Source organism: Miniopterus natalensis, chromosome 9 (assembly GCF_054644295.1).
Source record: "Miniopterus natalensis isolate mMinNat1 chromosome 9, mMinNat1.hap1, whole genome shotgun sequence".
In the NCBI taxonomy this organism is placed as follows: Eukaryota; Metazoa; Chordata; class Mammalia; order Chiroptera; family Miniopteridae; genus Miniopterus; species Miniopterus natalensis.
In genome coordinates, this window is record NC_142089.1 from 82,174,595 (window position 1) to 82,202,594 (window position 28,000).

Here is a 28,000-nt window from a genome sequence, read left to right on the forward strand (position 1 = left end):
CCCCGACCGCCCCGCGCGCCGCCCGAGTCCCTCCCCCCGCGGGGTCGACACGCAGGGGCAGTCGGTCCGCCTGGTCCTGCGAGTGCGTGGGCACCCGAGTTCCCCTTGCGGAGGCGGCTCGGCCCCGCCGCTTCGCCGGGCGTCGGCCGCGGGAGGTGAGTGCCTCCGCCCGCCGGGCGCCGGGGCTCGGGAGGCGCCGCTCCCCGCACGCGCGCGCCCGGCGGGCTCGGGCCCGGAGCGAGCCCTGCGGGTTCCATTCGCTGCCGGGGGCCGCGCGCGGTCCCCGGGGTGCCTCCCCGGCACCGTCTCCCGACCTCTCCCCCACCTCTCCCGACCTGGCGCTCGCCGGCCTGGGCGCAGGTGCTTAGCTGCCCGTTCACTCGGCCCTCGGCCCTGCCCAGGCGAGGCGAGGACCAGGCCCAGCGCCCCGCCGCGCGGCCTTGCCCAGGTATGGTGGCCGTAACAGCTTTTAAAAATCAGCTTCTTTAACTTTTCATTTCCCTGAAATACCAGCCAAAATATACGTGAAAAAGGTCGTGTATTAAACAACACTTGCTTCTAGCGATGCTATTTATAGTTCTGGAGAAAATGGGAATAAGGGAAGTGCCCAGGAGTGGAGACGCGGCTGCGGACGGACGCGCAGACGGCGGTGTGGCCGGACAGTGAGACGCCATCTGCCTGGACCGACGGGCACGGAGCCGGCCCGTGGGCGAGGCCGAGCGGAAGCATGGCACAGCGCTGGGTGCCGATTCCGAAGGAATAATGCAATCCGAACTGCCGGCGCGTGCGGGCGGCCGGACAGCCGCTGGCCCGGGTCAGGCGCAGGTCCCGCCGGGCGGCCTGCGGTGGAGCGGGCGCGGAGGGAGGGCGTGCCGGCCGCTCCGCGCCGGACCAGCCCCGGCTCGAGCATTTTACTTTAAACAAGCTTACTTCTTGAGCCTCCATTTCTTATACTGTACAACTAGGAGAATTGTATGAGATGGGGAGTCACAAACACAAATGCCTCAAGTGACCAGGAATGTGATGTGAATATGTCACTGGGCCAAGAAAGCAATAGGGAATGGTGAGGCCTGGGGATATAGGAGAACACATGTCCTGCTAGAGGCATTAAAATTAAATAAATTCCTCCAAACCAAAATGTCTTTGGGCCCTCACCTTAGGAATTTCAGGATAAGGCGTTATGTGAGTCTGAAGCGACACTGATAACCTTTTAAAAAGTAATCGGGACACGTCATCCCTGCTGAAGGTGCTCCAGCCGCTGTTAGGCTTAGAATCATGCCCTTGCCCTGTCCTGCCGACCCACCCTCCTCTGACTGCATTCACTGCCTACCAACACTCTTTCTTTAACCAAACACGTCAGTTCCCACCTCAGGCTTGTAGTTGCTGTTCCCCCAGATTTTTTAAAATTTTATCTTATTTTGTTAATCCTCACCCAAGGGTATTTTTTCCATTGGTTTTTTAGGGAGAGTGGGAGGGAGGGAGAGACAGAGAGAGAAACATCGATGTGAGAGAGACGCACATTGATTGGCTGCTTCCTGCATGTGCCCCCCCTGGGAGTCTGGATAGAGCCTTCAACCTAGGTGCATGCCCTTGACCGGAATCGAACCCACAACTTCTGTCCACAGGCCAACACTCTAACCACTGAGCAACACTGGTCAGGGCTCCCCCAAATTTTTGCATGGCTGGGTCCCCATCATCATTCACCTGGGCTCAGAGATACTTTCTTGGACCATTCTATCTGGAAATATAGAACACACTCCTGCCATTTTATCTGCTAAAATACTTTATTATCACTATCACTATTAACATTATTGTTAGTACTTACCACTGTCTAGAATTCTGTGGTTGCTTTGTTCGCCTGCTTGTTTTACCTCCCCCCCCCCCCCCCCAGTATAGTTTCATCTCTCCTCTCTTGCTCACCAATGTGGCCTTAGCACCTAGTACAGGACCTGGCCAGAGGGTGGGTGAGTCCTCCAAGCTAGGGCCCCAGCCAAATGAATGCAGAGGTGGGTGAAGAACTGTGTCCCACTACCAGCTAGTAATAGAGACGTCACCTCCAACGGCTTAAACGCCGTTTAGAATTTGATCTTTCACAGAAAGAAGTCTGGAGGCTGCCAGTGCAGACCCATCTCACAGCTCCAGGAACACGGCAAGAATCCAGGCTCCTTTCTTATTTCTGCTCTGTCACCCTAATCCTCAGTCTCTACCCTCAGGATAGCAAGGTGACTCACCGAGCACTCCCTGTCCTGTAGTCCAGCTCCGAAGGCCAGTTGAGAGGGGCCAAACTGGTACCTCCCCACAGCTGAGTCAGCCCCGTTAAGGGTATCTCCACCTCATTGGCCACCCCTAAGTGCAAGACAGGCTGGGAAATGTAGTCTTTAATTGGGCACATTGACACCTGAATAAGTTTAGGGACTGATAAAGAACATGAGGAGATGCTCAGTAGCCAAAGAAGCAGGTTCCTGACTGCTTACTCGTCAATTTAAGGGAATGAGAAAGGCCTTGAGATCACCTTTGCGACATGAGGGCGTTGGAAGCTGCTATCTGACGGATCAGAGCTGTCCGCTCCCCTCCACAAGTGCCCTGCTTTCCCTACTTCAGCTTCAGTCAGCATTATTTAAGTCTCCTTCCTTTCTGTCCCCTGGAAGGGGAGCCCATTCCCTGCACCCTACCCGCCTTCTTGGCAATACTCCGCATATGCTTGCCCTTCGCCTGGACGGTGTGGGGACCTGCAAGGTGCTGACTTGGGCTCTGCTCCAGAGTCCAGTGTGGCCGTGGATGAGCCTGGTTTCTGTCTCTGGTGGTTGTCCTGTAAAGATGCACTCGTGTTAAACTGTCCTTTGGGAGCATCCCCACCCTGGCCCTGAATCACAGGCTCTGAGCTGTTTTCTGGCAGAGGAAGCAGGTTTGTGGAGGCCCCTGTCTCTCCCAGAATGAAGCAGTTGGTGAGGAGTCGGCCCCCGCGTGCCAGCGAGGCCCTCGAGGGAGAGCGAGCCTTCTCCCAGAGCCGGTGCACGCCAGCCACCGAGAGTGCATACCTCCTCTCTTGCTCTTCTCGGCCATTGTTGTATTTATGGACCATGGTAGACATGGTCGCTACGGCTTTCTGCCTGACACCCCTGCCCTCTGTCTGTGCAGCTGAACTATTGCATAGAGGGGAAACTTGGGGGAGGGAGGAAGGGCAGAGAGGACAGTGCTACTTCGCGCCAGACGTCTCCTGTCCCCCGATCTTTCCTGTGCGGCTGCCTTCCCAGAAGGTTCTGTGTCCTCTCAAAACAAAAGTATTGGGTTTGACATCCTATGTGACTGGTCCCCTGAGGCCTAGAATTCATGCAAAATGTGCCAGATAAATGAGTTTTACTCCTCCTCTGCCTCCTGCTCATCCTGGTTAACGTGGAAGAAAGCCCGCACTTCTGTCTTTGCTGTTAGCAGCTATGCACAGCCAATCACAGAGATTCTTCTTCGGATATTTGTGCTGAGATGTTTCGCTTACCTTCGGAAGAGGCCCCACAGAGGCTACAGTGATCTTGCTCTGGCTTCTTCCAGTGGTTGCAATCCCTCCGCCGAGCTTCCCTGCTTTTCCATTCTTTTTGAATCCCTCCTGAGGAAACCCTTCAAAATTGGCAGCAGCCGTGACTCAGTTTCTGTGGGGCGGGGTAGTCACTGGTGAACTCCAGAACCAGCTTCTTTGTTTGCCCCCGCCCCCCAAGGCTTCCTTGCAGGCCTTGGTGGCAGCGGAGGCAGGAAGGCAGGAAGGCGCTTCTGGCCTCCTCGAAAAAGCCCTTTTCTCTGATCCGTGTGCATGTTCTCCACTAAGTGGCAGTGAGGCCTCGAGCCGAACATCAACCTCACCGCCTGTCTCCTCACCTCCCTCAAGTGTTTGCTTTTCTCTTCTAGGTTGTTGAGGCCTGAGGAGAGCGACCACATCTGAAGGCCTGGGACTCGCCACGCGGAATCCTGTGCCCAGGATTTAAGCAAACCTTCCCTGTTGTCGTCAGAGAAAAGCCATCTTCCTAGAACATGGCAGGTGACTATTAGCTATGGGGGAGTTGCACTTTTCTAAATTAAAATTATAATTAAAAGTTGAATACATTGTTATAAAAAACCCAAACAACACTGAAGTGTATAAATTTGTTTTGTTTATAATGTGGATTGCTTCCTGGAATTACCTTATTTTGCGTTTTCTTACTTGTTCTGTGGGCTATTTAAATCCTGCCAAAATATAAGTTCCTCAAAAGTAAGGGCCCTGGTTATCCAGTCTCCGAATGATCCCAGCGAATGGTACATGCTCAATAAATAGTTGAGTGAATGAGCCCCAGAAGTAACCATGCTTAAAATTTCAGTATGACTCCGCATCTTTACTTGTCCCTTGCTCATGACAAACACTCCATCCTGCAATATTTTCTTCTCTCTCAACAATAGAACATGGAAATCCTTTCATTTCAGAACATAAAAATCCACCTTACACGTGATATTCTACATTAGGGTTTCTCCACCTCAGCCCTACTGACATTTTGGGCCAAATAGCCCTTTGTTTTGTGATTTGTAGGATGTTTAGCAGCATCCTCGAGGCTCTATCTGCCAGATGCCAGTAGTGCCCCCACCCATCGTCATGAAAACTGAAAATGTCTCCAGATACTGTGACATAGCACTGCCTCTAGTTGAGAACCGTTGGTGTAGTTATTTCATTTGCATCCATTTTCCTATTAAGCCCCCAAGCAGAGCCTATTCATAACAAATGAGTCTGAGAAGTTAAAATAAAAAATGTTAATCATTAATCTAATTCATGGACTTCAACCTTTATACTCAGTTGAATGCCCCAGAATTGTTTCCTTCAGACTAACCTTTGTATTTTCTCCTTACGGACTTAAACTGAACACTTTAAATCAAAAGTTTAAACCTTTTGGCCTTAGACCTTACCTGGGAAAATTTAAACGAATCACCAGAGCTACCTCCCTAAAAAAAATTAGTGCATAATCTCACGGAATCTTCTGAGCAAGGAAAGCACTGCTTCAGAGGCTGTTGGTAGTAGTGACACAGTCAGGCCCCGTGAGACCTGACCCTTAGACTGGTCATCCTTACACCCTGCCTTCCCTGTGGTGGGGCTCAGAGTCCAGCTTTTCATAGCTTGTCGAAGTGTGAAATGGTGATGGGGCTGAAGGAAGCAGAACTGTGTGCCAGTGCCTGACGCCTGCCAGTGCAGGGTTCGCGCAAAACATTAGCTAGGGCACTTTTTCATTTCGCCGTTTGGGAACAGGGCCACAGCTGCTCAGAGGATAGCCAGACGAGAGTGGGCTTTCAGAGAACTTGGTCATGTGAGTTTTGAGGAATCATAACTGGACCCATTGCATATTTGTATGTTAGTAAACTCGGGTAGCCATGAGCTGTGCTGTAACTGGGTTAAACCTCGCCCACTGAAAGGGTTGGTGTTTCTTAGCTTCTGCCACTGTAACGATCCTGCACATTTCATTTCCGTCTTAGTCCGTGCTGAGTTTTGACAAAGAATTGCTCTTTGAGAGGGACCGTTTCTTTCCTGGACTAGGTAAGAAGGTGCTCATTGTCTACGCACACCAGGAACCCAGGTCTTTCAATGGCTCCCTGAAGAAGGTGGCTGTGGAGGAACTGAGCCAGCAGGGCTGCACCGTCACTGTCTCTGACCTCTACGCCATGAACTTCGAGCCGAGGGCCACGAGGAATGATATCGCTGGTAGGTTGCAGGACATGAGCTCTGTCCTTCTTTGTGTTTGTACATTCCTTTTATTGAGGTATAACTGATGCAACATCAGTTTCAGCTCACAGTGTAATGATTCAATATTTGTATGTGTTGCACAATGACCACCAAGAGCCCACGTAGCACTCATCACCTCACATAGTGACAAATTTTTTTCCCTCATAATGAGAACTTTCCAGATCCACCCTCCTTGCTACATTCCGATGAGCAGTACGGGCTTGCTTACTGTAGTCACCGTGCTATGAATAACATCTCCGTGACTTACTCATTTTATAACTGGAAATTTGTGCCTTTGACCCCTTCACCTGCATGGCCCACCCCCCAATCCCTGCCTCAGACAACCACCAGTCTCTTCTCTGTATTCATGAACTCATTTTTGTTTGCTTTTGGGGGTTTTGTTTGCTTGTTCTTGTTTTTGTTTTTTAAATTCCATGTATAAGTGAAATCGTACAGGATGTATCTTTTTCTGTCTGACTTCTTTCACTTACCCTCTAGGTGCATCGGCGTTGTGGCAAATGGAAAGGTTTCATTCTTTTTTGTGTGGCTGAGTAAGAGTATTACATTGCATATACACCACATTTACTTATCCATTTATTCACTAATGGGTATTTAGGTTGCCTTGGCCATGGCAAATCATGCTGTAATGAACAAGCGTATGCCTATATTTTTTCAAATTACTGTTTTTGTTTTCTTCAGATAAATACACAGAAGTGAAATTACTGGGTAAAAACGTAGTCCTAGTTTTAATGTTTTTAAAATTTATCTTTATTATTGAAAGTATTACAAATATCCTCTTTTTCCCCCCATTGACCCTTCCACTCTGCATCCACCTCACCCCCAGGCCTTCCACACACCAATGTCTGTATCCATAGGTTATGCATATGAGCATTTAACTTCTTTGATTAATCTCTCCCCACCCACTCATCTACCCCCACCTTCCCTCTGAGATCCCTCAGTCTGTTCCCTGCTTCTTTGTCTGTGGATCTACTTGCTCATCAGTTTATTTTGTTCATTAGGTTCCACATATGAGTGAGATCATGTGATACTTGTCTTTCTCTAACTGGCTTATTTCACTTAGCATAATACTCTCCAGATCCATCCCTAAAGGGTAAGGGATCCTTATTCTTTACATCTGCATAGTATTCCATGGTGTGAATGTCCCCCAGCTTTTTATCCCCTCATGTACTGATGGGCACTTGGGCTGTTTCCAGATCTTAGCTATTGTAAACTGCACTGCTGTGAACATAGGGGAGCATATATTCTTTCTGATTGGTGTTTGGGGTTCCTTAGGATATATTCCTAGAAGTGGGACCACTGGGTCAAATGGCAGTTCAATTTTTAATTTTTTGAGGAAACTCCATACTGTTTTCCATGTTGGCTGCACCAGTCTGCATTCCCACCAGCAGTGTACCAGGGTTCCCCTTTCCCCACACCCTCGCCAGCACTTGTTTGTTGATTTACTGATGGCAGCCATTCTGATAGGTATGAGGTGATAGATCATTGTGGTTTTAATTTGCATCTCTCTGATGATTAGCAACGTTGAGCATTTTTCATATGTCTCTTGGCCATCTGTCCTCTTTGGAGAAGTGTCTATTTAGGTCCTTTGCCCATTTTTTAATTGGATTATTTGTCTTCCTTTTGGTTGATTTCTGGGTTCTCTGTTCTGTTCCACTGATTAAGTTGTATGAGCTCCTTATATATTTTGGATATTAAGCCTTTATCTGATGTGTCACTGGCAAATATGTTCTCCCATACAGTGGGATCCCTTTTCGTTTTGTTAATGGTTTCTTTTGCTGTGCAGAAGCTTTTTATTTTGACGCAGTCCCTTTTGTTTATTTTCTCCTTTGTTTCTCTTGCCCTAGGAAATGTGTCGGCAAAAATATTGCTATGAGAGAGTCTGAGGTTTTACTGCCTATGTTTTCCTCTATGATTTTTATGGTTTCACATCTCACATGTAATTCTTTTATCCATTTTGAGTTTATTTTTGTGTATGGTGAAAGTTGGTGATCTAGTTTCATCTTTTTGCATGTACCTGTTCAATTTTCCCAACACCATTTATTGAAGAGACTGTCTTTACTCCATTGTATGCTTTTGCCTCCTTTGTCAAGTATTAATTGAGCGTAATGGCTTTGGTTGATTTCTGGGTTCTCTGTTCTGTTCCACTGATCTATATGTCTGTTCCTGTGCCAGTACTAGGCTGTTTTGATTACAGTGATTTTGTAGTATAACTTGATATCAGGTATTGTGATCCCTCCAACTTTGCTCTTCTTTCTCAAGATTGCTGTGGCTATTTGGGACCTTTTTTGGTTCCATATAAATTTTTGAAGTGTTTGTTCTAAATCTGTGAAACATGCTACTTGTATTTTAAAGGGATTGCATTGAATCTATAGATTACTTTGGGTAGTATGGACATTTTAATGATGTTAATTCTTCCAGTCCTTGAACACAGTATATTCTTCCACTTGTTTCTATCTTCCTCTATCTCTTTTTGCAACATCCTGTAGTTTTCTGAGTACAGGTCTTTTACCTCCTTGGTTAAGTTTATGCCTAAGTATCTTAATATTTTTGTTGCAATGGTAAATGGGGTTGTTTTTCTTAGTTTCTAAGAGTTCATTATTTGTGTATAAAAATGCCGTTGATTTCTGGGTGTTAATTTTGTATCCTGCTCTGATCTTTATTATTTCCTTCCTTCTACTTAGTCTGGGCTTTTCTTATTGTTGTTTTTCTGAGTCTTTAAGTTGTAGGGTTAGAGAGTTTATTGGAAGTTTTTCTTGTTTTCTGAGGTACGCCTGTAGTTTTATGAACTTCCCTCTTAGGACTGCTTTCATTGTGTCCCATAGATTTGGAGTTGTCTGTTCATTTGCATTTATTTCAAGGAAGATTTTGATTTATTTCTTGACCTCTTTGGTAACTCATTCATTGTTTAAAAACATGTTAATAGCTTCCATGTGTTTGAATGTATTTTAGTGTTTTTATTGTAGCTGATTTCTGATTTCATGCCATTGTGGTCTAAGAAGATGCCTGATATGATTTCAGTCTTCTTGAGCTTGTAGAGACTTGTTTTGTGTCCTAACATGTGGTCTCTCTTTGAGAATGTCCCATGTGCACTTGAGAAGAATGTATATTCTGCAGCTTTTGGGTGGAATGTTCTGTAAATATCAATTAAACCCATCTGATCTAGTGTGTCACTTAGGGTCACTGTTTCCTTGTTTTTTGTCTGGAAGATCTATGCAGTGAAGTCAGTGAGGTGTTAAGGGCCCCTAGTATGACTGTATTGCTGTTGATCTCTCCCTTAAAGTCCTCTAGAAGTTTTTTTAAAATAAATTTAGGTGCTCCTGTATTGGGTGCATATACGTTTATAAGGATTATCCTCTTGATGGATACATCTCTTTAGTACTGTGTAGTGACCTTTCTTGTCTCTCATTATGGTATCCATTTTGAAGTCTATTTTGTCAGATATGAGTATTGCTACCCCAGCTTTTTTTTATTTCCATTTACATGGAAAATATTTTTCCATCCCTTCACTCTCATCCTGTGTGACTCTTTTGTTCTGAGGTGGTTCTCTTGTAGAGAGCATATATTTGGGTAATGTTATCTTATCCACTCAGCCACCCTGTGTCTTTTTATTAGAGCATTTAATTCATGTACATTTCAGGTTATTATTGACAGGTACTTATCTATTTCCATTTTAATCCTTTACGCCTATGTTTCTCTCTCTATTTCTTCATACTATTACAACAGTCCCTTTAACATTTTCTGCAATGCTGGTTTGGTGGTGATAAACCCCTTTAGGCTTGTTTTGTCTGGGAAACTCTCTATTTTGCCATCTATTTTCAATGATAGCCTTGCTGGATAGAGTAGTCTTGGTTTCAGATCCTTGTTTTTGCATTACCTTGAACACTTCATGCCATTCCCTGATGAGAAGTCAGCTGACAGCCTTATGGTAGCTCCTTTGTAGGTAACAGATTGCTTTTCTCTTGCTGCCTTTAAGATACTCTCTTTGTCTTGAACTATTGGCATTTTAATTATGATGTGTCTGGGTGTGGGCCTCTTTGGATTCTTCTTGCTTGGGACTCTCTGTGCCTCCTGAGCTTGTGTGACTTTTTCCTTGACCAAGTTAGGGAAGTTTTCTGCCATTATTTCTTCAAACAAATTTTCTATCCCTTGCTTATTCTCTTTCCCTTCTGGCACTCCTATGATGCAAATATTTTTATGGTTCATGTCCCACAGCTCCCTTACCCTGCACTCCTATAATTAATTTTTTTTTTTTGGATCTCTGATTGAGTGATTTTTTTCTATCGTCTTCTAATTGGCTGATCTGATCCTCAGCTTCCTCTAATCTGCTGTTTATTCTTTCCAATGTATTCTTTTTTTCTGCTATGTCATTCTTCATTTCTGGCTGGCCATTTTTCATAGCACATTGTATGCGGGAAACGTATTTATATGTTTTACGTTGACTGGTAGTAGAGTGCCTGATAAAAACTACCCGCAAACAATGTGATAGTTTCCGTATCTTTTCTCATGTTGTTGAGCATCCTTACAATTAGTATTCTGAACTCTATATCTGATAGATTGCTTGTCTCCATTTCATTTAGCTCTTCATCTGGAGATTTCTCTTGTTCTTTCATTTGGGGCTTTTTTGTGTGTCTCCCTATTTTGGCTGCCTGTTTGGGTTTGTTTCTATGTATTAGGCAGACGTACTAGGACTCTCAGTCTTTTTGGAGGGTCTCTGGTTCAGGCCGATATCACATGCTGTTTGTTACTGGCTTTGAGTTCCCTGTTTGGAGCTGTCAACAGCCCACAACTTGATGTCCCCTCTGCTGGGATTGGGTGCATTTAGACAGGACCAAGATGCACACCCAAGTCTGCTTTTCCAAGGCCCAGGTCCAGAAGCAGATCAGGCAAAGACTCAAAGCACTCTGAAGTCCACCTCTGCCTGCAGGCTGATTTATCTGATTCTCTTAATGAGTCTCAGGCTGTAGAAACACCATGGAGTAGGGAGAGAGGTTTTCCAGCTGGGTGGAGCAATTGCCCCCTCCTCCCCCAGGCAAAAGCTGCTTGGAAGGTAAATGTCTGCCTGAGAAAGGTGTCCTCTGCAGTATGAGGGAATGACTCAGCACAGGAATCTAAACAGGTACCCTCTGATCTCTATCTCCGGAGCCCACAACCTTAGGTTCTCTTCACACAGCTCCAGTCCACTCTGCCCTCCCTCTGCCAGAGACCAAGGTGAGTGGCTACACACGAAACTTTCTGCATTGGCTCTTTAAGAGAGTGCCTGCATTTCCAGCCATGTCTCCCTGGCAGACTGAAACCCTACTGCTTTTCACAGCCAGATGTTATGTGGGCACCTTTCTCAGTTCTGGTGCTCTGGGCTGGGAAGTCCAGCCTGGGGTTTAGGCCCCAGAGTCCTCAGTGGGAACCCCCCACAGCTGAGCTAACCCTCAGGACCTTCAGCTGCTACCCGTGGCAGCCCAGCGAGCCCTCTCGTGTCTCAGCACTTCCTACCAGTCTCTCTGTGTTCTCCACTTTTCCTCCTTGGTTATGAAGGTGCTCTGCAGCTCATCTTTAGTTGCAGTTGATTATTCAGGATGGTTTTTCTATAGTTTAGTTGTAATTCCAGTTTGGTCCTTGGAGAGTGTCAGTGAAGCTTCCACTCAGTCCACTGCCATCTTGAGTGTCTTAGTTTTAAGTTTTTTGAGGAATTTCCACACTGTTTTCCATAGTAGGTGCACCAATTTATATTCCTACCAACAGTGCACGAGGGTTCACTCTTCCATTTCCTCACCAGCATTTGTTATTTCTTGTTTTTTTTATAATAGCCACTCTAACAGGTGTTACGCGATATCTCATTGTAGTTTTGATTTGCATTTCCCTAATAGCCAATTAAGTAGAGTATTTTTTCATATACTTGTTGGCTATTGGTATGTCTTCTTTGGGAAAATGTCTATTCAAGTCCTCTGCCCTCTTTTAAGTTAGATTATTTGTTTTCTTGATTTTTTTTAATTAAGAAGTTTTGAAAAAGAAGTAAATCATTGCACATAATGTATAGTTCTTAAGTCGAGAATTCCACAGTGCAAGTTTGTTTCCCATCCCACAGACACCAGTTTCTCTGCCCCTGAGGTAATGTGTTACCCGTTTTCTCACGATCCTTCCATAGATAGTCTGTGCTGTAAAAGCTATTACAGGTATATGCTTCACTTTAAAAAATGGTAGTACATTATACATGTTGTTATGCACATTGCTTTCTTTTTTTACTACTGCAAACTATTCCATTGTATGGAGGTCATAGTTTAAGTAGCTTCCTACTCAAGGGCACGTTAGGTTGTTTTTCATCTTTTGCTATTATAAATAGTGCTTCTGCCAATAATCATGACCATATGTGTTGTCCTACATATGCTAGTATGTCTATAAGTGGAATGGCTGGTGCAAGGGAATGTGCATTTTTAATTTTCATAGGTAATATCCAGTTGCTTTCCATAAATGTTGTACCAGTTTACACTCCTACCAGCAATGTGTGCAAGTGCTCATTTCCTCACTGTCACCAACAGTGTTACCACTTTTTTATAATTGCCAGTCTGACAAGTGGAAAAATGGGCTACTGGTATAGTTCTAATTTGTATTTTTCTCATTATAATAAGTGAGCTTTACTTTTTTGGAGGGGAGGGAATTTTCCTCTGTCCTTCTAGGTTCTTCTGGCTGGTCTAATAATCAAGTAGACATGAGACAGATCAACAAGAGAAAACAACCAAATATAACTGCATACGTATACATATGTATGGGAACCCCACATACATGAGAGAGTCAGAGACAGAAAGGGAAAATCAGGTATATACAGCATTCTGAGCTGAGGATGAGGTAAGGCACCTTGGGGCTTCAGAGGGGAGGAAGGTCATTTGCAGGATGGTAAGAAGAGCAGATGTTCAGGAATGAGAAGTTAGCCCTGCCATATAGGTAGGTCATAAAAGTTATTTTTGCTAATAACACTTATTATTGTCAAGGCTCCCAAAGTTTCCTGTGAGCCAGCAGGGTCTCAAATGCCTTCAGCTCAAAATAATTCACATGCCAGAGTGACACATCTTCCAGAGGCCTGTTCTGGACCCCTTCAGTCTCACCTTTGAATTTCTTGAGCAGTTTCATGTTCCAGAAGTTGGGTTGATAGATTGCTCCCATCTCATTAAACCAGTCCCAGGCTTAAGAAAAGTTTAGTTCATTTAAACAGTTATGCCTCATTTCAGGAGTTGGTGATACAGGTGGGTTCCCAAAGTTAGGCCTATGGTCTAAGCAGTCAGGTACTTAATCGGAGGCATCTCTATAGAAACAAAAGAAAAGCAATGGTTAATGACTGGAGCAGACTGTAGTCCCAGGTTCTGAGTTCAGAAGGCAGGTAGTCGAGAAGACTTCTACATGTCTGGCTCAAAGCATCTTCAGATGGAGGGAAGGCAGGCAGTGACAGCCTGGTAGGTTCTCCTGATTTTCAGTCTGAATGTCTCTGGTGATATTTCTGCAACAGGCACAAAGATTGCCCATAGATGAGCTGTTGTAGTGATTTCTCTGAAATCTGTATCATTGGACCATTTTACCTTGCTTGGCTTTAAGAAAAGGGCAGTTTTAGTTCTCAATGATTCTAAATCAATGAATAGGAGAAAAACTGAAACATTGGTTTGGAGAGTTATAGCCAGATATTGGAAGAAGCTGAAAGACTTTGAGATGCAGTACAGTTTATAGGTAGAAACAAAACGACAAAGGACAAATGAATAAGCACTGGAATCTAACACCACAATGCTGTGTTACTGAAACATAATTTTTCTCTCTAAATTTACCACCATTTTTACCAAAGATAGTCAAATTAAAACTAGTGTGTTTGCAAAATAACCGTAGTTTCAATAAACTTGGCCTGTTATTTACCTAGGTGCAACAAAAATGTAATTAACCGTATGGAGCTCTTTTAAATCTGCTTTGCTGGAATTTTTCATAAGGAATCTTCAGATTGAACTTTAAAAGGCCTCTCGGGGCCAAAAAAGCCAAGGCCATGACTTGCCATCAGACATCACTGGCAAGACCTATAGATTTGGGTGAGTCCCTCTCTTCTCAAGGTCCCCAAAATATCGTGAGGTTCTTGCACCTGCCCGGAAGTGACCTTCCTTACTCACCTGATGAGGCTGCTGGGAATCTTGTGAGCAAGGTACCGTGCCAGTATTTCTCAGGGTTTTATTGTCTTTGTAATTCCTTAAAGCTGTGGTCATAGCTGAATCTATGCATGTCTCTCTCAAATATGACATCCCAGTCAATGCCTTGGTAATATAACCAGTTTCTAATTGTGTCCTGTTACAAGGACAGATTCTTACTGAACTTGTCCAAATGACAATATTGCCATGAAAATAAGAATACTTGCTGAGAGGTTCTGAACTCTGGAGGGATCAAGTAGGGAGAAAAAAGATAAATGTTTCAATTCTGCTTACCAAGTTGTTATTTACCAAATTGTTTTAAGTCATTGGTAGTTTAAGAGAGAAAATAAGTTTCACCAAATCCATAAAAAAAATATTAAAGAACTTGCCCAGCAGTGTGGCTCAGTGGTTGAGCTTCGACCCATGCACCAAGAGGCCCCCCCCCAGTTGATTCCAGGTCAATGCACATGCCTGGGTTTCGGGCTTGATCCCCAGTAGGGGGTGTGCAGGAGGCAGCCGATCAATGACTCTCTCTCATCAATGTTTCCCTCTCTCTATCCCTCCCCCTTCCTCTCTCTCTAAAGTCAATAAAAACATACTTTAAAAAAATATTAAAGAACCAGCACTATTTCAAACAAAAAGACCTAAAAATTGTAATCATCCTCACCAGTTCATTCAGTCAGTCCCTTGTAATTAAGACTCACTCTGCTTGAGTTCTGTTTTTCCTTAGTTCTCTCGGCCTCGCTGATGATTGAGGGTGATAAGGTCGGTGATAATTCCAGAAAGTTCACGGCCTTCCGTCGAGGCTCATGTGACTTGCGCAGGGAAGTGGATGCCTTGATCACTAGAGACTGTGGAAGGTATATCACATGGGAAACACATTTTTTAGCAGTTTCTTTGCCACTCTGGGGGCATCCGCCTTGCAGCAGGAAAAGGCTTCCAACCCATATGGAAAACACACAACAACAGAGCATATGGATCGCCCAGACTAAGTGGCAGCTCAGTGACGTCCAGCTTAAATATGCTGTGGTGATGAAGGGACACAAAAACCAAACGTGGGGTTTGCTGGGGAGTGGGAAGAACCAAGGGCCGGTCTTGGGTTTCCACACCCCAACTGGTCATTTGATTTACAGCCATTGTTTACTCACCTTAATTTCTCTGATTCATGAGCAGACTGCTGCCCTGTTCCAAGGGCATCAAGATGACAGAACTCTGGCTCCGAGGGGTCACTCTTGCGGGAGCAGGTGACTTCCTCTACGCGTGCACAGGCTAGAGATTCGCCACAGCCTCTGCGTGGAAGCAGCTGGGGCTCTTCACACACAGAGGGAAGCTCTTACTGTTGAGGAGATTCCATTTTCCTGAGATGAAAGAGCTAATTAAGGCAACATAACACGACATTATTTTGATAAAACAGGATCTTCGCTCTCTTGGCAGACAACTCTTCAGAGCATCTTATCAGGAGCAAACCAGTAGTACAGGAAAATTTTTCCTCTTCCAGATAAGAGAATATTAAGTTTTTTATATAAAGCTTATTTTTCAAAGCCTTTTAACGGAAGTATTCAGTCTTATCCAGCTCAATCACATACAATTCCTTTCTGAAGATTTCTTTCTCGCAGCCCTTCTACAACTTTCTGCGCCCATTTTAGCTCACCTCTTCTTCTCTTACCCTTTCTGAAACACCCAGGATAAAATTACTTCATTTTCCTTCATAAAAACACATCTCTTGCCTTTTTTTAAGCCAAATGCATCCTACTTTTCTTGTATACACAGTTGTTTTCCATATGAGTTTTTAGTAGCTTTAATTACATATTAGAATTCTTAACCTTTAAAACTTAATTTCTAGTGATAACTAAGAAGCAGGTAATTGTGAATTGTACCAGTGTTCTTTCAATTGATAAACTTATAAATACATTTCGTAATTTCCAGAAATAAGTGTTTTGTTCATCAAAGTTTAGTTTTAGTTTCTCTCTAATAAGAAGCCAGAGGTTCAATAATGAATGTTTCACTACTTTACTTATTTGGAAATGATCTGCATGTTCAATGAATTTACCTTAACTCATCATTTAATTTAACTTGGCTCTAAGGTTTCAAATTATCAAAAGATTTAGGAGCCTGGTCAGGTGTGGCTCAGTGGTGGAGCATCGACCTAGGATCCCGGCGATCGGGGTTTGATTCCTGGTCAGGGCACATGCCCGGGTTGCGGGCTCGGTCCCCAGTTGGCGTGCAGGAGGCAGCTGATCAATAACTCTCTCATCATTGATGTTTCTCTCTGCCTCTCCGTCTCCTTTCCTCTCTCTGAAATCAATAAAGATATATTAAAAAAAAAAAAGATTTAGGAAACAATTAAATACACATAAAATATAATTATTGCTAAGGAGTTCACCTAACATAACCCTTTTTCCCCTACTTATATTTATTTAATTTTCTTGTTCTTAACAATTATGTTCAGATTACTTATGAAAATTTTATCATACTGAGTTATTTTTCTTGCTGACAAATTTTCAACAAAAATAACATGGAGTAGTTTGACTAATAAAGCCAAGTGGAATAAAAAGTATTGTATGCTGGTAACACTAAAGGCATGCCTATTTAACCAAAGCAAACTCAAACCAGCTTTAATATCAAATATTTCCCCCAAATCAAGTGATCCTAAAAGCATTTGGGTCAGTCTCTATTATATTTTTGAGAATTTTAATATAAGAGCCTGTTTGCTTAACCCAATTAAATGGAGCTCTATTACAAATTAGTAATACCACTCAGAGGTAGAAAATGCTACAGAGCACACATGGACTACCGATGGAGGCCAACAGAGACCTCTGCCTTTGTTTTTAAATCACAGCCATGAGCCTGGCGCGATGATGCAGAGTCACTGCTTAGAAAGTTTACCAGCTCCTTGACTAAAGCCTCTTCTCATTAATATTTATGGAGAAGACAATTAGGATTTGCATTTGTCCTGAATCAGGGAGCCTTGTAGTCAGAGCAGTGGTCTGAGCTTTCAAATATATCGTTTCCTTTTTTCCTTTTCTTCAGTCCTGGGAATTGGGGGTGGTAAGGACAGGCTCGCCCTGACCTGCTTCTAGAGCTGTGTTTCTGCTTTTGCAAAGATTTGTAAGTTCCTCTCAATTCCCCCCAAAATTGGTTTGTAACTTAAGTGACATCATAGGTTGATCTGTCTACCCACCCAGCTACATCGTCCCTAATTCGTTTCTTTCCCTCTGGGGACATAGTTCTATTTCTGATCATAGTTATTAAATTCTTTTAAATGTGTAGTCAAGTTTCAGCTGGGACAACCAGTCAATATTTCTGACAGCATTAAATAATTCCATGGACTCAAGAGGGTGCAAAGGTTACTACCTTCCAGAGTCATTCCCTCTGAGAACCGAAAGCAAGAAGTGACATCTGCTTGTCCCAGGCAGTCAGAAAGCCACACCGTGCCCTTAGGACACCGCAGTACCTGTCCCCCAGGGAAAACCATCAGTTGGTCTGTTTTTAGGAAGGAAGGGACAATGTGAAATTTTATTTTCCTCTCTCACTGGGCTCAGTAAGAAATCCATTTACAATTCTTTTGAGGATGCTCCCTGGTTTTAAGAAATTCTCTAATTATGACCCAGAGTCCTGTACTTGACCGAGGAATGGAAGATACGTGAGGATAGTCACCTGTAAGGAGCATCGGTCTTTTGTACCTTTTGAGTCAGGGCTTTCCCAGTGGGTTTGGGACCTCCGTTCATGGAGTTCCCATACCGAGGAACCCTGGGCTTTGCTCTTTTCTATCCCGTTTTATCCCTCTGTGCAAAAGGCTTTTGGTCTCCAGTGAGAGGTCAAGCCGAGGGACTCTGACCCTCCTGTCGGTCTTTAATTCTGTTACCAAAAAACCCTAGTTTGGCCAATCACTGCTTGGAGACACGGGTTTTGGGTGGAAAAGAAATGTTGCTCTTCGTAGGAAGCTGGCAGCCAGGGAAGAGGGCAGACCAGTGTCCACAGGCCCCCTTTGGAGCTCTGCACCCAGCGAAGAGTTTTACGGGATGGGGAGGGGAGAGGGAGCTCCAGGGAACAGGTAACACTTTTTTATATCAGACTCCTTTTGCCAAATTAATAAATTGCCTTGGGACCCTGAAGTCATCTCCTGCTTGGCAAAGAGACAGTGCGTCAGCAATTGATGCCTGTGTTTGTGAGAACAAAAGGAGTTGAGCAGAAAGAGCAGTTAACATTTGAACAAAGGCCTAATTCAGAAGAAAAGTATTTAATTCTAGCTGCCCCAGAATACTAGGGCATTAAAATCACAAGGGGCTCCGCTACAACTGATTAACCAGCCTGGCTGCTGCCCCAAGCAGTTGCTGGTTGGGTTCCTCATTGCAATTTCTGCCTTCCAGCTGTTTAAAATTTTCCAAACTGCCCGGCCCGCATGGCTCAGGGGTTGAGCATCAACCTAAGATCCAGGAGCTCGAGGTTCTGTTCCCCGTCAGGGCACGTGCCCGGGTTTCAGGCTCAGTCCCCAGCAGGGGGCGTGCAGGAGGCAGCCCATCAATGACTTTCTCTCAGTATTGATGTTTCTATCTCTCTCCCTCCCTCCCCCTTCCTCCTTCTGAAATCAATAAAAATATGTAAAAATAAAAATAAACTTTTCCAAGCTGAGGTCAGTAGAGGAGTTGTCTGAGGACCTTTAAGTAACCAACACGGGGTCACTCTGGCCTGTTTGGCTTTTGGTAGTGCTGTATTAAAACCTTTGTTATTTACCCCACGTTTTTAACTAACCACTGAGGATTTGTACCCTGCTGGGACGAGGCCTGTGACTCTGTTTTCTCATTGTTTCATCCTGTAAATGTTTACTTTATTCACTGATTTCTTTGTCATCGTTTAGATATTTTTTGCCTTGTTGGGAAGAGCCGCCTGACTTTCCTCTCAGACCCTCCCCACTGTCTTGTTCATTAACCTCATGTTTCATCAGCTCTCCTCAGACTCGTGAGGGGAAGCTGAGACCGCAATATGATGTCCCCTTTTTATCGTAAGGGACTTCTTAAGGCTAGACATTGTATTTCTTTGTATCTACTTTTTTTAAAATTATTTTTTTATGTGTTTATTGATATCAGAGAGAGGAAGGGAGAGGGAGAGAGATAGAAACATCAATGATGAGAGAGAGTCATTGATCGGCTGCCTCCTACAAGCCCCCGCTAGGGACCAAGCCCACAACCTGGGCACGTGCCCTGACTGGGAATCGAACCACAATCGCCTGTATCATAGGTTGATGCTCAACTGCTGAGCCATGCCGGCCGGGCTGTATCTACTTTTTAAATTTGGTCTTTCCATAGGAGCCAATAAAACAGCTATCATGATGACAGCACTCTAAAATGTTTCTAATTCAAAGTGTTACTGGAAAGGGGACCTGGCTCTTGGTAGGTCTGCCTAGGGCCAGACCCAGAAGGCAGTGTGTGTGAGTTCTTTGAGCAGGAAAAATTTCACAACACGAGTCCAGGTGAATTTTAGAGGACGTTTATTAAAGCTGGGGACAATGAAACAGGGAAGGGCTGGAGGAAATGAGCCTAGGCTGGGCTGCCTGGATTCACAAAGAAGTCAGAGAAAAGGGGCCTTGGGGACAGGCTCAGGAGGGTTGTCTGGGATGAACTGCCACTGCCCATTGCTGCCCTGGTTGCAAGCCTTATGGGGTCCCTTACAGGTTAGGGTATGCGTGCCTGTGGAGGGGAGGCACAGCTGTGCTCCTGGGAAGGCAAGACAGTCACTGGCACCTTTGTTTCGAGGGTTTTTAAAGGCTGGGAGTTTAGTGGTGGTCTTAGGGGAGAATCTCAACAGAACATTCATCAGCTTTATGGGAATGCACCAAAATGAGGTTCATTCCCTTAAATCCAGCTGTCCGTGGGGGTGGCTGGTGAATGGCACTCACTGGATTTCTGCTCTGTCTCCCTGAGTGGGGAGATTTGAGCTAGTTACCCTCTGGCTGGGGGGAGACGTGCAGACATTTACTCTCCAGTGTCCCTGGTGTAGGGAAGACAGGACTTACTAGGTGGCTGCAACTGCTGTTTGACTACCTGCCTCAGTTTTCCTGTTTCACTTGTCCTGGCTGACTGGCCTGCCTCAAAAGGTTCCATCACTTGGCCTTGCTGAATAGGGTCTTAATCGTGACTCAAACTATATGTTTTCTTAATGGTTTAAACAAGGGCCACACAATAGTGTAAAAAAAAAATGCAGCCCTCACAAGGTCCTAAGTTTACTCCCAGAATAGTCTAAGATAGTTAAAAGCCAAAAACCCTCATGCAAAGGAGCTGGCACAGTCAGACATAAAGACCAAGAGATGCCAGTCACAAGCTCCAGGGAAAGTCTGTGCTTCTGCCCTGCTGGCTGCAGCTGCCCAGAACCCCCGTTGCTGTGACTGGCCGCCAGATGCAGGCTGGACCATGCACCTTCTGGGTGGCAGAGACCACAGGGAGGTCACAACCCAGCTCTTGAAACAGAACACTACAAAGGACATAAGAGACTGAACAGTGATCACCTCTGGGAGGAGAGGATCTAAAGGCCCAGGCTGCTCTCACCAATAACCAAGGAAGTACAGTGAGTGCTCGACGCTGCAGACCTCGCTTTAACGGACTGCAGGTTTAACGGACAAAATTTCCGGTCTGTATGTCATATGTGGAAATTAACACCCTGCTAATTTTAAAATGCTTTTAACCAAGACTTGCTTATAAATAAATTAACAGGTTATTTTTTGTTATTAATTCACTGTTATTTTTAACAAACTTTAGTGAATAGGCCATATGTTGGGAAACACTAGTAACTTCACCAACATAAATAACTATCACACATCTACAACTATAGTCTGCATGTTTAAACTCAGGAGTCACTGCGTGTAAACAGTGATCGAGAATGATTAGCACATGGTCACACCACGTGGCGCCCAGTAGTCGGTTCTCACGATGTGTTTTGAATGAAGGTGAAATACAGGTTGGCTGGAAGAGGAAGCAGAGAACACGGGCGTTTTTAAAGTTTTAACCTATTGCAGCGCTGTAGGTCCCGTTCTCTCCCGGGCTCTCTGGCAGCCTGGAGCTTGCCTGCCCCTCTCCAGACCCTGGGTTTGCAGTGTCCACACCTTGCCCTCACCCTCCCCTCCGCTGCCCCTTAGGGCCCTGTCGCACTGAACTAGTCGCTGGCCCCTCCAGTCTCGGTTTCGTCTTTGGTGGGTTGGGAATTGCAGCCTCTCATCAGTTGTGAAGACGGGGGGTACAGTGTGCAGAGCACAGCAGCTGCCGACGAGGACCTGGCCCAGGACTGGTTCCGTTGTGAACGCTGACTGATGCCTTCTGATGAATCCTTTTTGTTGACAGGAGCCCAATTACAGGCGTCGATCAGGATAACTCATCTTTCATTGTAGCTGCTGTAGGGAAGTGCTGTGAGCTGTAGCCCTGAAATACCCCCCACCCTGCCACCGCCTGACCGTCTTCCTTCCCCAGGCTGGCTCTCGAACCACTGCTGCTACAGTGAGCTTTTCCAAACCCAAATCAGAGACCTTGTTTTTTCTCAAGCCATATGGCTCCCGTGTGCAAGAAAAGCTTAAGCTCCTTAGCAAGCTCACGAGACCAGAGACCCATCTCTGCAGTCACATCAAACGCATCCCCACTGGCTTTCCACCCCAGCTCCTCAGGTATGCTCCTGGTGGCTCTTTCTGGGCTGACCAGGTTGGCAGACACACTGCCCTGTGTCTTTTGCCCAGGTCATCCTTCCACTTCCCTCTAGTGTTCCAGGCTGCCTGGTGATCCTGCTCCATCTTCAAAACCCAGTTCACAAAGCCCATGCCAGGGCTGTGTTCGCTAACCCACCTAAACAGAGCTGGTCACTGCCCCTTTGGGCCACCGCTGTGCTTAACACACACCCAGAGTAAGACCACATGCACCTTGACTGGGACGTGAGGCTGCTCTGGCCCCAACATTAGACTGAGCTAGCCGACCAGTCCTGTTTTGTATGTTAATCATTTGGTCAGTTATTTAACTACTTCTCCTACTGGACTTTGAACCCCTTGAAGGTAAGGACAGTAGCTTCCTTTCTTTTTATTTGCATAGCCTGATCACCAGTTGGATCTCAGTGAATGTCTGCTGACTTGCTTTGGGGAATCCAGGGAAAATGACATTAGTGGGGCTGGCCATGGATGGTCCTGAGAGCGAGGACATTGGCCTTTTCTTCTGCAGGTGCTCTCTCTAATCCTGACTTCTTCAGTTACGGGGTGGAAGTATATGAAGCCTGCAAGAAGCAGTTGCTCACCAGTGACATAGTCGAGGAGCAGAAAAAGGTTCAGGATGCTGATCTAGTGATATTTCAGGTTTGTTTTCCTCTAATTATTATAATGCATTAGATTCATCCTATGGATGAACTCTTTCCAGATATTGGATTTTGTGCTCCTAAAAGTGGTGTCGATGTTTTCAGCACACTTATTTATGTCTAGTTGCGTAAGGAGATCCATATAGCCAGAATCACTCATTAAAAATCCTGACCGCCAAGTAAATAGGAAATACTTTGCCTTAAGACCAGTGTTCCAAAAAATGTATGATTCGTGCGTACAATATTGCTTTCATTCCCCTCTAATCCCCACACCAGGCAGGCAGGGGCTACAGGAAAACCGGAGTTGTCTACACCAGCAGGTCAAATGCAGCTCCTGCCTTCAATATACTGATCATTCAGAGGAAAATCCTTTGTTTCCTGCCTCTCACTCGTTGCCTCACCCACCCCATCCCTGTATTCATTCACAAATTGTGCCAGGGCTGCAATTCACTGGGAAGGAACTGGCCCAGGACACTGCTTCTAAGGACTCAAATTCATCAAGGCCACTCCCTGCCCAGCAAGACAGGGATGTCACCCTAAGCCTGGCAGCAAAATAAATACATGCTTTTGGGGAGTCATCAGGTTACTTGAAATCCAAGTCAAACTAGAAAAAAACAGGACAGACTGTGGGGAGAGACCATAGAAACAGAGGCTTGGGCCCCTCTGCTCTTTCTTTCTCTGATTCCCATCAGCTTCTCTCTGCCTGCGGCTCTGTCCTCTGCTTCACCCAGAGGACTGGAGTCTCTAGATGCAGACTCTCCAGAATGGAACTGATTGGTCCAGATTGTCTGTTTCCCAACCCTGTTTGAGGGCAGGAAGTGGGCAGGAGAACAAGACCCCCCTTCCTGGCACCTGGACTGTGGGCTATAGCAACACTGGCCTCAGAACCAGAGCAGCTCTCACACTGTCCTGCTGGTCTCCCTGGGGTCAGCAGACCACTCAGGGAACTGGGTAGCTAAAGCAGCCAAGGCCTGTTGTTTTCATAATGGTTTGTCTTGATTTGTTTTGTTTAATTTTATTTTTATTGTTGACACTACTAAGTTGTTTTTTTATCCTACCCCATGTCACATCTCTTCTCCCACCCACCTCCCCTCTTCCTGATACTTTGCCAAAGGGCCTGCACTGTCAGTTCATTTCGTTCACTCATCTCCACTACTACTGTTACCATACACTGCTCACCCTCCCTGAGCCGACACTCTGTTCCAGATCCTCCCTCACCACCCCGCGGTGAGCTAGGGACCAGGAGTAGCCCCTACGTGCAAATGAGGAAAAGGGGGGATAGAGAGGTTAGGTAACTGGCCAATATCCTACAGCAGTAGTTGTGAAGCTCGGATCTCAGGGCCACGTCCTGAGTTGTAGTGAAAGCACATGATGCAGAGTGTATCTCTTTCACTGATGACGTTGTTGGATGTAGTGTCAGGGCTTCCCTGGGAACAAAAAGCTTCAGGAAGATCATACTGCTGATGTGTGGGATCTGAGGGTGAGTTTTCAGAACCTCACTCAGTCTGCTTCCCAGATGCCAGCAGCTTCCCCAGGCACATGAAGGGGCAGGCTCTTTCCCACACCCTTCCTCCTGTTCCTCCCATTGCCTGGGTCGCAGAGGCTGTGCCACCAAGCCAGAGTCCAACAGAGCTTTGAGTGCCTCCCCATCTGCTTAGGGACCCGCGTAAGGGGGCTGTCACTGGGGGACACAGGGCCACCTGTGACAGCAGCCAGGACCATTGTCCACTCTGCCCCACCCCACTCCACCTTCACACACCCACACTGCAGGCCTCAGACTGAAAGGGAAGAAATGTCCCCACTCGAGTTCCCATGGGTTCCACTCACCTGCTCGGTCACCCTGGAAGAGGACAGTGGGCTTCCTGCTGAGTCTCCAGATAGACTAACCAAGCCTGAGACAACCGCACTGTTTGTCCTTGGTGTTGCCCCCAGTTCCCGCTGTTCTGGTTCAGCGTGCCAGCCATCCTGAAGGGCTGGATGGACAGGGTGCTCTGCCAGGGGTTTGCCTTCGACCTCCCGGGATTCTATGACTCCGGATTTCTCAAGGTATGTGCTCTGGGATCAGGATCACTACAGACTGAGGGAGGGATGGGTGTATCTCATCGAGTTATAGTTTGCTTTTTTAAAAACAAATATTGATTGAGCACCAACTATGTACAAAAAAGCCCTGTATGCTGTATGGGGGGGGGAGGGGGGAGAGAAACATTGTTTCTGGAGTCTTGGAGCTCTGTCTATCCAGGGAGGGACACACACATCCACAGCTGATTACGGCATGGCTGAGAGGGCCTGGGCCGGTGCATGGTTCAGAGGGTCTGGGCCGGTGCATGGCCGGGGGCCCGGGCCGGTGCATGGCCGAGGAGGCCCGGGCGGGTGCATGGCCGAGGGGGCCCGGGCCGGTGCATGGCCGAGGGGGCCCGGGCGGGTGCATGGCTGAGGGCCTGGGCCGGTGCATGGCCGAGGGGGCCCGGGTGGGTGCATGGCCGAGGGCCCGGGCCGGTGCATGGCCGAGGGGGCGGGGAGTGAAGTGGGCCACGTGGTGCTTAGCCCTGGCTAGGGGAGGGCCGACTGTGCTGCTCCGTCTAGCCCTGGCCTCGCCCAGTTTGCCTCTCAGAGCTCCACATGGAAGCTGGTAGATACCCAACACATGGTCGCTATGAATTTCTTACTAAAATACATGATTTTTAAAATTATAAAAGCCTCGGAAAATAGTGCATACACGGAAAACACAGTCACAAAGATGCGGCTTGGACCAGGAGTCATGCCACCATTCACTGAGTGGTGCCACCTACGGGGGCGGCCTGCGCCTCCGTCCCCCCGGCCCGGGCAGCCCCCCTGACCCGCTGCCTGGGCTCTGGAGGCCGCTGCCCGCGGTCAGCGCTGTGCAGCGCCGGGCTGTTCCCTCCGATTGCCCCCCCGCCGGTAGCCGCGCTGGAAGTGGGGCGCCGACTCGCCCCTCCCGGGCTGCGCCGCAGCTCTGCGCTCCAGCCACTGGCGTGTGGCCCCCTGGGGTTCCCGCGGGCGTGTGGCCCCCTGGCGTGTGACCCCCCTGGGGTTCCCGCGGACGTGTGACCCCCTGGCGTGTGGCCCCCTGGGGTTCCCGCGGGCGTGTGACCCCCTGGCGTGTGGCCCCCTGGGGTTCCCGCGGACGTGTGACCCCCTGGCGTGTGGCCCCCTGGGGTTCCCGCGGACGTGTGTGCTCTCTCCGCAGGGAAAGCGGGCCCTGCTGTCCATAACCACGGGGGGCGAGGCCCAGAAGTACACGGCGGCCGGCGGCAGCGGGGACTTCAGATACTTGCTGTGGCCGCTCCAGGTAGCCCCCCCCCCCCCCCCCCCCCCCCCCCCCGGGTGCAGAAGGCGGTGCCGCCGAGGCCGGACGCCCAGACCGTTTTGACTGCGTCTGGAGACGGAATTCTAACCCCTTTACTTGGCGGCGCCGCGAGGTTGGCCGGTAGGGACAACCCGCGTTAGTGCCAGGCTCGGGTGCCGTTTGGGGGAAGGGGCCGCCCGGCGCGCAGCCCCAGGCCCCCGCGGGAAGGCGGCCGCGCCTCCCACCCTGGGCCGGCATCGCGCTCCTCGGCCCCACGCGGGAAGGCGGCCGCGCCTCCCACCCTGGGCCGGCATCGCGCTCCTCGGCCCCACGCGGGAAGGCGGCCGCGCCTCCCACCCTGGGCCGGCATCGCGCTCCTCGGCCCCACGCGGGAAGGCGGCCGCGCCTCCCACCCTGGGCCGGCATCGCGCTCCTCGGCCCCACGCGGGGGCTGTGCTGCTCCCCCGGCCCCGGAGGGCTCCGCAGGGCTCAGGGCCCCTCCCGAGCAGATGCCAAGCCGCTGTGTGCGCCCCCCGCGGCCCAGCACAGAACTCCAGGGAGACCAGGAGGCTGGACCGGGGGTCCGCCCACGTTGTGAGGAAGGGATGTCTGTATACGGAGGGGTGACCACATGTTTAGAAGTTTGTGAGCTCGCTTTTAAAATGTGGCAGTGAGGGGTGGGCCTCTAACCTCCCACCAACCCCTGGTACGGCAGGCCTGGACAGGGCATGGGTTTTTGTTTTTTGGGTTTTTGGTTTTTTTAATACATTTTTATTGATTTCAGAGACAGGAGGGGAGAGGGAAAGAGAGAGAAACATCAATGATGAGTGAGAATCATTGATCAGCTGCCTCCTGCACACCCCCTACTGGGAATGGAGACCCGAAACCTGGGCATGTGCCCTGACGGGGAATCCAACCCAGACCTCCAGGTTCATGGGTCCAGGATCAACCACTGAGCAACACCAGCTGGGTGGCGTGTGGGTTTTAAGGGAAAGAATGCAGAGGGAGGAGAGGTATTTCTAGAAAAGAAAAAGTGGTCTTTGAAAGGAGATGACACAGGGCCTCCATTTAGTGATGCTCTGGCAGAGGAAATGATAATTTCCAAGCCTGGCCTTCTTTCTCCACACACCAACTGGTCTCTCACATGGAACTAGCCAAGCTTAAATTCTTCTTGTTTTTAAAAATATCTTTATTTTTTTTACTTTGCAAAAGTATATATTATGAAAAAAAGTGAGACTACAAAATATAAAAATAGAAAGTCCTCTTAATTCCACCTGGAAAATAATCACTTTTAGTAACCTCATATGTTTCCTTATGGCCATATATATCCTTACATATGTACTTTTTATTAGGTTTACTATGTTTACTTTTTTACACAAATTGTATACCATACATGTTGTTTCAAACTTCTTGTTTTCATTTAACACATATCTTGAAAAACCCTCTATCATGGCACATTATAGCTAGAATAACCTAATTCTAGAATAATCCATCATATGAAGGTACCATCATTTGCCTAATCAATCAAAACCGTAAAGTTTAGTGTCTGAATCAGTAGCAGGGATTACTGATTAACCTCAATGATCAGAGCAGAATTTGTAACTTCCAGCTGCCCAGTCCTTCATCTCCCGGGAAGGCAGCACCCTGAGGTCAGAGGGCACCTCAGGTGTTTTCCGTTACCCAGCAGCATTGAAGGTGTTTGGTTGTTATTTGAAGTTCTGTTTCATAGCATCTCCCCCTTTAATTACTCACCTGAAGCTGTGTGAAGGGTGTGGCTCCTGATCAACTCTGCTCTTTCCTGTGGCCGTAGCACGGCACCTTGCACTTCTGTGGATTTGAGGTGCTTGCCCCCCAGATCAGCTTTGCTCCTGAGACTGCATCAGAAGAAGAAAGAAAGGGGATGGTGGCATCTTGGGCCCAGAGGCTGAAAACCATCTGGAAGGAAGAGCCCATCCCCTGCACGTCCCCGTGGTACTTTGAGTAGTAACACTTTGTGTCATGATGTGCTAGGAGGTGCTGCTGTAATAAAACTAAATGACAACAGAGCTAACGGTCTATTTAATGAAGTGCCTGAAGGGCTGCTATACAGCCAGGTCCAAAATGTCTCATAAGCCGGTCGTATTGAATCTGTTTTAATACCACTATTCACTAGCTTTCTTTTCTTTCCTAATATCTTTCTATCCCCTATATTCAGTCTTCATCAGTAATGTTGTTTTCAGATACTTCTCTTCACATTAAGCTGCATTTGTTAGTTTTATGTTTTGTTTTATTTCATAACTTGTGAGTTTCTATTTTTTCATAGGAAAGTTTAACTGTTTCATAGCTAGTGTTTTAATGCTGTGTTTGGAATTATTTTTCCCATCTTTTTTTTTTTAACTTGCATTATGACTATAAAGCTTTAATTGAACAGCCATTTTAAATATATTTAAAATTATTGAGTGCTAATTACAATGAAAATTTCCAAACAATAGTCTGATG

The 28,000-nt window shown here is 46.8% G+C and overlaps 1 protein-coding gene across 1 annotated transcript; it reads left to right on the top strand.

Moving 5' to 3' along the window:
• Positions 1–58: 58 nt before the first annotated feature.
• NQO2 (N-ribosyldihydronicotinamide:quinone dehydrogenase 2) lies at positions 59–27,992 on the top strand. Its single transcript, XM_087820702.1, has 7 exons — positions 59–155; positions 3,898–4,027; positions 5,543–5,707; positions 22,086–22,216; positions 24,148–24,261; positions 25,424–25,525; positions 27,333–27,992. Exons 2-7 carry the CDS (start codon positions 4,021–4,023, stop codon positions 27,504–27,506), a joined length of 693 nt encoding a protein of 230 aa, XP_087676828.1. The 5' UTR covers positions 59–155; positions 3,898–4,020; the 3' UTR covers positions 27,507–27,992.
• Positions 27,993–28,000: the final 8 nt, after the last annotated feature.

Excerpts from the sequence above, each read along its gene's own strand:
- NQO2 (XM_087820702.1), top strand. Across the intron at positions 24,262-25,423 it reads ATGACTCCGGATTTCTCAAG|GGAAAGCGGGCCCTGCTGTC; the intron begins GTATGTGCTCTG and ends CTCTCTCCGCAG. Across the intron at positions 25,526-27,332 it reads ACTTGCTGTGGCCGCTCCAG|CACGGCACCTTGCACTTCTG; the intron begins GTAGCCCCCCCC and ends CTGTGGCCGTAG.